The 13,153-nt window shown below is 37.5% G+C and overlaps 1 protein-coding gene across 12 annotated transcripts in view; it reads left to right on the forward strand.

The window, feature by feature from the left end:
- DOCK3 (dedicator of cytokinesis 3) overlaps positions 1-13,153 on the forward strand; it is a 222,954-nt gene that overhangs the window by 7,743 nt on the left and 202,058 nt on the right. For all 12 annotated transcript variants that reach the window (XR_010373348.1, XM_064454097.1, XM_064454103.1 and 9 more), the window contains exon 2: positions 13,051-13,134. Coding sequence is in view for 11 of the 12 variants with exons in the window: in XM_064454097.1 (XP_064310167.1) it covers positions 13,051-13,134 (84 nt within the window). In the remaining variant the exon portion in view is untranslated. The remainder of the gene's footprint in view (positions 1-13,050; positions 13,135-13,153) is intronic.

The following is a 13,153-nucleotide window of genomic DNA, read 5'->3' on the forward strand; positions in this document are numbered from 1 at the left end:
TTCTTCCCTCTAAATATGTTTATGAATGAGTTGTTTATGCCAACTGTTAATTTAGTGTACCTGCCCTTTCAGTCTTCTGATAAATGAAGCCTGACACACCTGTTGGAGGACCCTGGAGAACTGTTAAGCAGAAGTCAACTGAAAGCAATATATAATTTTTTGCAGGACTGTTTGGTTATTGGGTTGCATACAGTCCTTTGCCTTGCTGGGGTGTGTGGACTACCTGAACAAGTTGTAAATGTAGCAGAAAACCTTTCATAGGAGACAATCACAGACAGTGTTAAATAGTGCCTGTATGGAGCACTGCATATCTTTCCAGTAACTGGGCCTGGATCTGGGAGGGTGGGGGGAGATGTTTCTGTTTCACCAATCCCTTCCTCTTTAGAGGAAAATGCCTATGGAAATATCTGCATAAAGTTGCCCACTTCACCTGGGTACAGGTTGTAATGTATGCAAATTTATGTATATATGGCTACACTATACACATGGACAGAGAGTGTAGGCACAAGTGAGGAAGTGTCAGCCAGTGTGGGAAAAATAATCCAAAAATATATGAATTACTGTAAAAGGCGGTTATTGAAAACTGTGGCTTGAACTTTGTTTCTTTGTGGTTTTTCTCTGAGTGCTCATGAGCTGAATAATTGGCAACTCAATTTTTGATAAACCAAAGAGGCAACTGTCTAGTTTCACTGCATTTAGTGAAGCAAGACCAACATTTTTGTGAGATAATTTTGCTATTATACACTTTACAAAATGGAGCTGCATGCTACCTGTGCACCTCACCTTGCATGAGAAGAGTGACCAGGTGAATCACCTATGTGTCTATGTTTCTGTTTAAGGGTTATATTGACTGGCTGTTCTTCTGGCAATGACATGTTAGTATGTGAAGTGCTGGCCTGGGGCACAGAAAGACCAGCTCTGTGAGCTGATGTGCTTGGGCCTGCTGTCTGCTGACCACGCAGCTAAGCATCCGCTAGGAACAGCTTGTGCTGCTGCTGTCAGTAGAGCTCCCTCATCACTCTGTCATGCGCACAGTAATTGCAGCCCTCCGTTCTGCCTGCTTGCGGTTCTGTTTCAGCCTTTCTGAGTACATTGATCTGATTGGAATTATGAACAAAGTTGTTCTGCTGTGTTCTTAATTTTTTTTTTCCTGGTAAGTATTTGGTTGTCTCTGTCATCCAAGGGTTTTACACCAAGGAAGATTGCTTTTGAAGCATTGGTCTTGCAGAAACAGCTTCTCTTGTATCTGGGGAAGTGGAGGTAGAAAATAGGCTTCCCTCTCTAACTTTCTTCACTTTCTTCATCACAGCAAGGCCCTAAATTGCACTGCAACTGCTGATCTTGTTTTTTTTTTAAATTCTGGAGTGACTACATTTCAGGTAGCTGGCACAAGACAGTATTCTTTTAATAATGAAAAAAAAAAGTTAATTATTTCAACCTGGATGGAGGATGCAATAAGAGAAAAAGAGGACTTTCCCAGATTTTCAGATGATGTTGATAGCATTTATTTAATGCATATTTGCTTAAGTCAAGATTAGAAGAGTTAAAAATGCTTTAGATCTCATAAAAAAGCGTCTTCAATTATGCCAGGTAAATATTTCATTTTTTAGTATTTTAGTAGCAAATAGTTTACCAAAAAGGTCAAAGTTCTCATGTGTGGGTTCAAAGGTTCCGTAGCGGTCTTGTAAGCTGTTCTCAGGTGATCACAAAAAGTTCTTGTGTGGCAGACAGTATAGGCTGAAATACAGAGTTTTCAACTAAGATGCAGGAGCTGGTATACTGATAAATACACTTCTATATATCTGCCTGATTCTTCCCTTCCTACTCCTCACAGGAATTATGTAAACTGACCATAAACGCCAAGGTAACCATAGCATGTTATGAACTTATTTAGCAGTTAGACAGGAGGACTAAAAGTATTACGATGTAGTTGGTGTCAAATGGGATAAGATGTAAAATGCTGTGGGATGATACCTATGTTTTTGCATGTGTGAACACGAATCAGTGGTGCTGTCTTGTAGCTAGCCACACACCAGCCTGCATTCCCATATAACCAGGATGTTGATGGAAGTGAGCATTTCCTCCTTTGGGGAATCACTCTTGGGGCTGCATCTAGAGCACTGTATCTCTAGATATCTATATCTAGATATCAGGAGCACAATACGAGGTGTGAGGTTAGGAGACGTTTAGGAGGCTGGAGCACATGATGAGAGAGGAAGGTCTGCGGGGTCTAGGGTGGTATAACCTGTAGAAGAGGAGGAAAAGAAGCAGTCTAGTGTCTGGTTAGCTACTTTTTAGGGAGTTATGGAGAAGACAGAGACAGACACTTTTCAGAGTTGCACAGTAAAAAGAGGAGGAGGAGGAGGGGGAGGGGTGGCAAATTACAGTAAGGGACATTGATTTCCACAATGCATATGGTAAAGCACTGGAGCAGGTTGCCTGGAGAGGTCATGCAATCTCCATCCCTGAAGATATTAAAAACTTGATTGGTTTCTTACTTTGTTTCCTAGTGTTCAACAGTAAAGCGTAGCCATTTCTGTCTCACTCTTGCAATCTGTGGAATGCAGAAGTGCAGAATGGCTCCATGCTCCTCTGTGCAGAGTGTGGTATGGTCAGTGTGTTTCTCTTTGTGGGTTAGGTATTGGAAAGTGGGAAAAAGGGTTCCAGAAACTGAGACAGCTGCCTTCTCTGCTTGAAAGGGAGAAAAAAAAAATGCTGCATTTACTTCCTGCATAGAGGGAATGATGTATTGGTGAGGGACTTCTGTAATGCTAGAGCTGAAGTTGAATGAATTTACAACTGAGGGAACAGATTTACAGGAAGGGGATGAGTGACTAGGATAGATGTCTACAAAGCTAGAAGCTCAAAATCCCTTCCTTAATGCAGCTAACGTAGTGGACAACACTGGGCTTTTGGTCTGTTTCTTTAATTCTACCTCATGTCACCAGGATGTGCAAAACTATTTTAAACAGCTCATGATTTTTGAGCCTAATCTCTATTTTTATCTTCGAGGGTAGGGGAAGGATGCTAGCAATAATTCACTTTGCTAGTGAATGATCACCTTTCTTCTCGGGTATCTGTTTCTTTTTTTACATTAATATTTTCATAGTGATGGTATGACTCAGTAGAAAGAGGTGGTGTTGCTAGGCAGCGGTTTGAGCGCTTTGCAGTTGCCATGTGATGGCAGTAAGCTGCCTTGTAATAATCCATTGGTGGCAGTATTCCTGGCTGAGGTTCTGTATTGCACAAAGAAAAAAGCTTCTCTGACAGGAGCAGATGCTGCCTAGCAACTGCCAGTGCTCCTGGACCAGCCTGAAATACCTTCACTTAATTGTAGTGTAATTTTGGTAATATACAAAACCTTAAGTGTAGCAGAATGCTTTCAATTCTGAAGTATGTTTTTTTTCCTCAACGTATTGCAGAAAAGTACATAAAGACCATTAATAAGGTCAAAATTCTTTAGCCATCTTCTAAATCATGTCTTACGTTTAATCCCTACTCTTCAATTGTAATGTTTGGATTGCTTTTAATCAGCTTTTGATAATCTTTTGTGTGTGTGTGTGTTTTACATTAGCGCCTGGCAATTCCAATCGGATTAGAGCCCTGTTCTGTCATACGTATCAGTATACTCTGCAAGAAATGCCCCCTTGCTGCAAAAACATTGTGTTGTTTTATTTGGGTAGTTGTGTTTTTAGTTTGTAACTGAATAGGTCCTCTCCTTTGTACCCAAATTCTTTATACTGTCCATCTTGCTTAAAGAGCAGAATGTTTTTGAAGTATTAGACCTACTTTTCGTTCCCTGTTTTCTTCATAAATATACTTGCTGAATGTGGCCTGAACTTGCAAATGAATTTGCATGTCTCTAATTTCTGGCTAACAGTTGAAACCCTCACCCACAATTAATAATTTAAATACTTGGAAGGTATACTGTGAAGGTGAAAACATTCTTCTAGGTATTTGTAGAATAAAATGAGAATGTTTTCATTTTAATTTCCTTGTGGTTCTGTTCCCTTGTCAAGTATCATCAGAGTCTAACTGTGCAATCTGTGAAGCTGCCAGGTTTAATCAAGCAGTTCCCCAAAATTATAATCATATTGGCCTTTAATTTTGTTATTAAAATGTGAACTTTTTTTTCCTTCATAAACTACTTTTTAGTCTTTTAAGTTATTAAACTCACGAGCTTCTGTTTGCAAGAGCTACTCGTTTTTGCTGGAAAAAAGGTTTGTAGTTCTGAAAGAGGCTCAGACTGGTACATGGTGGTTTGGAAAGTATTAATTCTTTGCTGCCTGTAGGCATGATTGTGCAATACAGTTGCCTCACAAAAAGGTAAAGCTAAGTCTTGACTCTTAGCTGTATTTTCCTCTATGTGGTAACTTGTATCAGTGTCGTCTTTTTTTTTTTTTTTTTTCTTGCACAGCCCCTTTGCTGTGGCTTAGAGGCTTTTCCCTGTCTGCCCTATGTAAATATAAAGAATTAAAGTCCATCACCCTTCTTGGAAAATAAATTTTTAAGAAGAGGTAGTTTGGAAGATTCTAAAACCATACATACTGTGTAGTGGAAGAATAGAAATTGATTGTTCACTCTATTTTAATACAATTCCCAGAGAGCATTGATGACGCAGGATCTGAACAACTGAAAAACACTCTCTATATGATGTGTGAGGCATGGAGTTCTGGGGTGATGTAACTGTTAAAAGGTGATGTCGTTCAAAAACATTTGGGTGGCTCTGTAGAAGAAAAAGTATAGAGAGTGCATTTAAATACATATATAAAAGTAATACTAATAAAACCTTCTACTTTAGGAAGTCCCAATCCACAGATGGCTCATGGTGGGGAAAGCTACACCCTTGCCCTGCTCTAATACCCTTCCTTCACCTCCTTGTTTTTAGCCTCTGTTAGGGGAAAGGTATTGGATTTAGAGCCATCTTTGCTCTCACCTACTACAGTGACTTTTAAGTTATGTTACACGGAGCCTTTATTGCCATCTAGGTACTACAGACAGGAAAATGAAGTTAATCTTATTTGCCTGTTAAAACTAGTTTATACTTTTTGATACTAGACACTTTTAATAGATGGATACATATGAAAAAGTGTTTTAAGGAAAGATACATTGTCATCATAAATGTTAATTTATCAGTGTGGAGTGATTACATTATTTTTATAAAGACTGATCAATATCAATCAATCTCAGGCACAGAGATTGATTTATTCCATGTTAACTAGTAGTAGTGATAACTAGCAGTATTTGAATATGAAATTAAAACTCTACAATCTTGCAGTCGTATATATAAGATTATTTAATAAATCATAGTAATTCATTGTGTGCTGTGAGAATTGGGGTAGGAAGGGATCTTTGCTGTGGGGGGTAACTATCATTTAGAACATCACTGTGTTTAGGAATCTTCCCCAAGTTTGGAAATAAACTGTACATTACAAAAATAGTCTGGAATTCAGATAACAGCTTTTACCAGTATACTTATATTCATGACGTTACTGATTTTCAGAGTGACCCACTGTGGTAGTTCTAAAATAAAAAAGACATCAAAAACACTTCAGCAAACAAAGCTTGCTATCACATTGGCAAATTAAGCAAACAAACACAAACCCCGTACAGATGATGGCATGTGACATATTTGTTGTAAAATTAATTGTATTATACTCCTTTATCAGGACTGTGAAATTTGTTACATGTGTTTACCCATAGTAAATATGAACACCAAATATAGCTGGTGTAACAGAGGTGTCAGTTTAAAATATGATTATGTGTTAAAGCATACGTTACACCATCAGAAAACTTCAGAACTTTGACATTTGTAGCACAGAACACAATTCAGTGTGTGCACAGTGTGATTTTAAATGGGTAGGGTATGGAGCTAAGTAATTTGGGTATAGAGCAACACAACTGCAGCTGTGCCTCTCCTATGCATTATCCTTGCCATCCCTTCTGAAATTAGTTTGCTTGTAGATATGCTTAGAGCATGATTAATGCATAACCTGAATAACTGCAAGTTGACTAAGGTACAAAGGATTTATAAAAATTAAATGGCATACTTTAACCGGAAACATTTGTCTATATTCTGCTGGTGTCATCTAAAAATATTGCAGGTTACTGGAATTTTAGTAAAACAGATAGTAATAGTGAGTTGAGAACTGGAAAAAGCTGTCACAAAGGCCAAGAAGATACATCTTTTGAAGCCATGAGTAAACAGAGATATGTTGAAAACTTGCAAAATTATGATTGTTACAGTGGAAGGAGTTTAAGAATTTTTTCTTTCTTTTGTCACATTATGCAACTAAAATAGACCCTGTGAAACTTACAAAAAAAAAAAAAAAAAGGCCTGTTCACAGGTGATAATATGAAATGTTGGCTTTTTCACCAAAGCTAACCTTAGAACCATAGAGTTAATGAAATCTTGGCATCACCAACATCTTGGGATAAAGAAAAACAAAAATGTGTCTTAGTGTATTGGATATGTTCTAGCAGCAATGGTTTGTATTGTAGAAGATAAAACTTGAGAAATAATTTTTAAAAGCCCAACTTTATGATTAGAGAAACATAATTTAGATTGGGAGAAGGAAAAGGGGACAAGGTACACATGGAAACCTCTTGAATTGATTTTGTTTCTCAGCCCTCGTTTAAATAAATACTTCTAATTTTCACTGGTGTATCTTGGAAGGTGGGAGCAGAAAGGGCAGGAAATAATTATTATGCAAATAAACAAATTATTTAGGGACTGAACTGATATTTCATACTGTAAATAGAACATTTTATACTGTAAATAGAACATTATGCAATGCCTACAAAAATATTTTGACTTTATTACAATGTGTAGAAATAGGTTGCAAAAATTAGGATGTATATGAGAAGGCATGTACCTATGTCAGTTCATTGTGCTGCAAAGTACACTTATTTTTATATATGCTAAGAAAAAATGATGTTTCGGGGAATTAGCAGCTAGACGGTGCATGATCTTTATTTGGATATATTGTGCTGGACGGTAGTCTGGCATTTTTCTCTTGTTTTGGGTTCTCCTACTGTTAATGTAAAAAATGTGACACACTTCTATTACTATGTTTATCGTGTAATTGACATAATCCATTTGAGAAGAAAAATGATCTGTGGAAATGTTGAAACCCAGGTGAGACTGAGTGGGGAAGTTGTGACATAGGAAATTGAATTAGAAAGGGATGAGAAAAGGGATTACAAAACTAAGATACATTTTTGAATTATACTATAGCAAAAATGAATACACCTCTGTTATGTAGGTGTGCAGCAGAAATTAATAATGACACACACGAAATCTAATTTAGCATTTCTCTAACTGTGAATTGTATCCTCTCTTTTTGACATGATAGTGTCGAGATGAGGTCACAAATCCATAGATAGCAAGGAACAAGAGAAGCTGCTCAGGCTGTAATTCCATAATAACAGTGTGAGAGAGATCGTAACAGTCCAGCTGCATACCCATCTCATCCAGTTTCCTGTCCTTGACAGTGACCAAGAGCAGGTGTTTACAGTGTAGTACCACAGCAAGATAAACATATGTGATGATTTCCCAAGACTTAACTGCTTTCTGGGTCAGGGACTTGCTGAGCCTACGGTGTTATGCATGCATTCCTTTGCCCTATTTGATTTTGAACTTGAGCAGTTTAATGATTTATATATTTGTATCACCCACAGTATCTTGAGAGGTGTTTCACAGTTTGTGCACTGTATGGAGAAGTACTTTATTAAATAAAGTCCTGAACTCTCCTCTGCAGTTTCATTTGATGCTGCTCTGCTTTTTGTACTGGAAGGGATGATAAGCAGTTGTTCCCTGTTCACCTTCTCCATGCAACTTACCAAATATACTCTCTCCACCCCTTTCAGCTGTCAGTTTTACTGGTAGAAGAGTCCTGTCTTGGTTCATAATAAATCGTGTAAAAGCCCTTTTGCAGTCCTTGGTATCTCTTGTCTCACTTCTTTCTACTTTTCTTTATGCTGTTCAGTCCTTTTTGACAAAGGATACATTTTTGACAAAAGAGAAAGGGGAAGACTGGCGCATGGGGGTTCATTGTGAATTTTATACAGTGCTGTAGGTAATGGTGCCTTCCCTTTTTTCCCCCAAGATAGTATTCTGCTGTGATGTGGTGGTGGTGAGGGGGGTGGTGCTTGGCAGTGGCTGAGCATTGAGCTCATGACAAAAACTGAATAACATTCCAGGGTTTCACTCAGTGTGGCAATAGCAAGGGGAGAGATGATTGTTCTGTATATGTGATAAGGATTGTTCATCCCTCATGAAACACCATACAGATGAACTAAATGGTGTACATCTGCCTGTTCTACTTGCAGACTTTGGTGCATCTGCAATTGTTTATCAGCCTGAATAGCTTGAGTGGCTTCACAAACTTTCTCACTTTTCTAAATGATCAGCTTTTTTCTGGATCATTTAGAAATACTTTTAAGCAGAAAAGACTGCAGCAGAGATGCTGTTAGAGCTTTCTGGTCAATCTGTCTTCGCTAAGAAAACTGGCTACTTCTTCTGTTTCATGTCTCTTTGCTACTTATTTATCTGTGCAAGTGCCTTCCTGCTTTATCACAGCCAAGCTCAGTTTCTGTAAGAGCTTTTGACGGGCTGCTTCAGAATAGATTTTGTAAAACCTGCTGGGCTGTATCAACTGGATCATCTTTGGCCATATAGCAGGTATCTCCTTTAGATATCTAACGCATGAGGAATCAGTAAGCTATGCAAAGATGCATTGACCTATTCGTAAGATGTCATGTTTATCTGTGTAGCCTTACTCTTTTGAAGCAATTTCTCTTACAGCTGGTGACTTACAATGCAGCTGCTTATACTCTGTCAGGGCATGCGCACAGGCAAGGAAAACACTTCTGAATGTGGAAAGCCAAAGATCCAGGAAAGGGCAAACTGTTTGTTCAATGCCATCTGTTCTTATACGTTACACCGCCAGTTCCTTCGTACTGTCTGCTACAGCTTGAGAGTAACTGCCTGTGTGAAGTAGTTTGTGCCTTTCTCATGAATAAATTACAGAGGTGCAGAGGGAAGGCTTTCTTTTGCTGTGGCCCACTTTGGTACAGTTCAAGTACCACACACAGTTAAGGAACCTCTGACTTGGACATAATCCTGAAAGTGGCGTGTGGTGCTTCTCCAAAGCATTCCTCTTTGGCACAATGTTGGGTTTAACTGCTGGTTTGAAATTACGTTTCATGAGGGGGAACTGTGACCTCCTAACCCTGAATGATGGCAAGGGGGTTTAACATCTGAAAGTAGATGTGTGAAATATTTCAGCAGTTTGTCCTGGAATCCAAGAGAGATCATTCAGATCTGTGAACTGGTGGGTAAAAGGTTTGCTGTATGCCTATTTTGATGATGCATTTCTGTATTCTGGTGATTGATGGGATGACTCTTGTAAGAAATAATGGAGACTTGTTGATTGATGGACAGCTTGTAGGAGATCATATGCTATAAAGCATTTCTCTGTGGAAGGACAGAAGTCAGTTATTGGAATCCTCTCTGTAAATTAATTTCTCCAGAATGGTTAAATTATTCCATATTTTCCATCTGCATTTGTGTTAGTATTTTTCAAATAATACTGCTGAGAAGAACCGTGTACCTAAAAGCGACTTCATAAATAAGATTGTGTTGCATAGTGCATTTTTAGCTTAATGAACAAGTAACATCCATAACTTTGGAAGTAATCTTTGGAATCATGTATCAGACTATAAAATAGCCTCAAATTTCTGGGATATGGTCATAATCAGTAGCTATTTTTACCATTCTTTTTTATTTCAGAGATGTTAAACTGTATTCTTGTTAAACAGTTTTAACAAGATATGGTTTTGTGTATTGGGTCAGTTTATTTGAATTCTTTAATTTTTCCAGATTTTCATTTAATGTGCCTAGAAAGTCACTACTCTTGAGATTTGGCTTCTGTTACTTTGACAATATCCATATTGCTATTCATATACTCTATTGATTATTAAGAATGTCAAACAGAAGAGACTTACATCATTTATTGATGACTACAGATTTACTGATGAAGGCATTAGATTTCATACTGCTGTATTAAATGAGGATCATGAGGTGGATGTTATTTTTGTGTGAGAGCTTATTTTCTAATTGAGAATGATCATCCAGATTGTATCTACAGCTGATGGGATCAGTTCATTTCTGCTCTGTGATTTTCGTTTATTTTTTTATTTTTTTACTGAAGTAGACCTAAAAAAAGAGCTTTGGCTATCTTTATCAATAGAGTACTCTGCATTCTAAAGAGCTGATTACATATTGATGCAGTAGGGTCCTTATATTTTCTTTGTGCGACCAGTAGAAACCTTTTGTAAATGGAGCGTTTGCACCTACAAACTAACCAATCTATTAGAATTACTTCTTGTAAACCTAAATATATTAGCCATTATTCTTGGCCATATTTTTAAAATTTATTATATCACCAGTTGAAAAAAAAACAGTACTCTCTTTTCCTGGTACCTTTCCTTTAGCTTTCATTCCAAGCTTACTTTTTATTGTTACATAATAGGCAAGTATCTGATGACCAAAGAACTAGTAGTTGCATCAAATCCAGTTTCTTTGCATCCTTTATTCAGAAGTTTTCATATAGTACAAAATTGTAATAGGAAGCCAGCTGGTCTTTGCTAACTGAGAACTTCTAATGCAGTGTTAACAAGCAATAATGTTTTTCAGACTATTACTTGTTGGACTCAGCTGGGTAAGACCAGTCAGTTGTTAATCTCTTCACAATTCAAACTACTCTTTCATCTGCAACCACTAATACTCATTTGTCCCATGACCAGTGTCTTTGTGCCATGATAATCTTGGCATGTTCAGAGAAGTTGAAAATGGCCTGGGAATGGGGTTTAATATTATCATGTATATATTTTTCTGAACAATAATGTATCTAGAATTACTCTCATAAATGAATGTATCTTGCTACTGTATTACAATGTCTCAATTTTTCTGGTGTTTTCAATAGTAGCTTTTCACCCAGGATTTTTTAAATTCTGTGTCTTTGAGATGTACTTGAATTTTTTAGTATTTTTGTTGGTCTGAATGGAAAAGTCATTAATATAGAACTGCATTTTGCAGAACAACTTAAAAGATGTTTGTACCTTCTTGTTTTGGCAAAATTGCCTATTAGACAAAGACCCACTTTCTGTATCTAAAGGCTACTGCTATCTGAAATACTAGAGGGGCAAGGAGAAGCCATTAGAGGTTTCATTGTGGCCTGCCAGTTAAGCAAGCAGCTGTCAGTGTTCCTGCACTTTGGGAGAAGCATTAAGTAGTTTTTCTTTGGTTGAAATCCAGATTTATGGTTTCATCATGGGAGAAGAATGAATCCAGAATGCTGACGTGCTTGGTGTTTTTCTTGGATTATGTTGTTTGCTTTACTCTAGTCTGGAGGCAGCTGTTATGTTTCTCCTGTCTCTGATCTAAACAAGAATTTGAAACCTTCATTTAACCAGCAGTGGCTTCTGCTGGGCCCTACGAGCTGAGAGAACAGTTTAGGTTTATTGATGGAATCCCTAGTTTTCCCTTCTTTAATGAAACACTGCATTGAGTCTCACTGTGGAAGAGCAAATATTTGATGCTGTTTGGTTCCTTTCAGATTTTTGGTTCAAATTCTTTCTCATATTACTCTCATCTGTGTGGGTGTTTGCCTGGTGTATGTAGCTTGTTCTTTCTTGCCCTTTCCCTTCATGAAATCTGTATGTATGGTTGAAACTGTATTTTATTTTGGTGGAAGTTTATTATTTCTTGAAAATTCAGGGTTCAAGAAACATACCTTTTGGTAGATGGTGCAGATGATAGTCTCAGTTTCCGTGGTGTTCTTCCCCTGGACTTCAGACTTTCTGATTAACTGCATTAAGGTCTGCACAGAGAGTCTTTAGTCATAAGGGATTCAGTGGCTTTGACATAAAAAGATATTCAGGGAGGAGATGAAATGCAGCTCCATCATATAGGAACATCATCTTAACCATAGCTTGAGTGTTTGCATTAAAAAGGGACTGTTCTCTTAAATTGGAAAAGAGGACCGTGCCCACTGGAGGTCACTATTCCAACTCATAGAATTCCACTTGTGCTCCAGTGTGTGTGTGTGAGTAGGTGACACATAAGGTGTGCTCTGTGACTGAGCATGTATTTACTTAGAACAAGGTACTTGAATGATTAAATCTGTGCATGAGTGAGGTTTTTAAATGCTGATGAACAGGCATTACGGGACTGGGGGGGGTGAACCTTATTTGCAGTTCATCCTCTGTTTTGACATGTCATGTGTCAGGCAACCACCCATGTCCATGTCCCTGTTGCAATGTCCCTATCATATTTTGATAAATATCGTCAAATAATATATCATTATATGCTATGATATTTTTTTAAAATTGAGGTTTATTTAGTAATTTTTTATTGTATTTGTATTTTCTGAAATATTAAGACGGCTTCTTATTTTGCCTGGCTAATGAAAACTAAAGACACCTAGAAAAATGTTTAAGATGTATATCATGTTAGTTAGTGCTTATGAAAAGTACAGATTCTTATGTATTATTTTATATATATCTACTTAAGTATAATAACATATGGTAATATAGGATTTTTGCAGTGTATTAGTTGCATAGAGAGTACTTGAACTAACTTCAACTTGGAGGAAAGTAATTTCTGCAGTTGACTTCTTATTATAATCTTTGCAGTTAGGACTGTCTGTTCCATTGATGAATTGTGTACTAGAGTAAGAACTGTGAGACAAGAAAATCTTTGTATGTGATGTGTATCAGGGGTTGGTGATTAAAGTGATTACATGCCTTGCATAATTCAAAAATCTTCTAATAAGCACAGCTTTTATGTTGCCACTAAGCTTAATTTCTGATAAGGGCCGAAATAATGATATTTGATGATGAGAAGTTGGCTGACAGGTTTTCTGGGCAGCTATGTAATAGGTATTTTTATGTAAAGGGTGAGCTAAAGTGGTATGCTTAGAAGAAAAACTCACACAAAGATTCAACCCTCATATGTGTCTCTCTCTGTCTTTCCCCACCCTCTAGTGATATGCAGCTTCCGAGGAGCTGTGCCGCAAGGCTTGGTCCTGGAACTAGGTGAAACTGTCCAGATCCTAGAGAAATGTGAAGGTAAGTGTGATGTCCAAGA

Source organism: Phalacrocorax carbo, chromosome 6, assembly GCF_963921805.1.
Source record: "Phalacrocorax carbo chromosome 6, bPhaCar2.1, whole genome shotgun sequence".
Classification (NCBI taxonomy): Eukaryota; Metazoa; Chordata; class Aves; order Suliformes; family Phalacrocoracidae; genus Phalacrocorax; species Phalacrocorax carbo.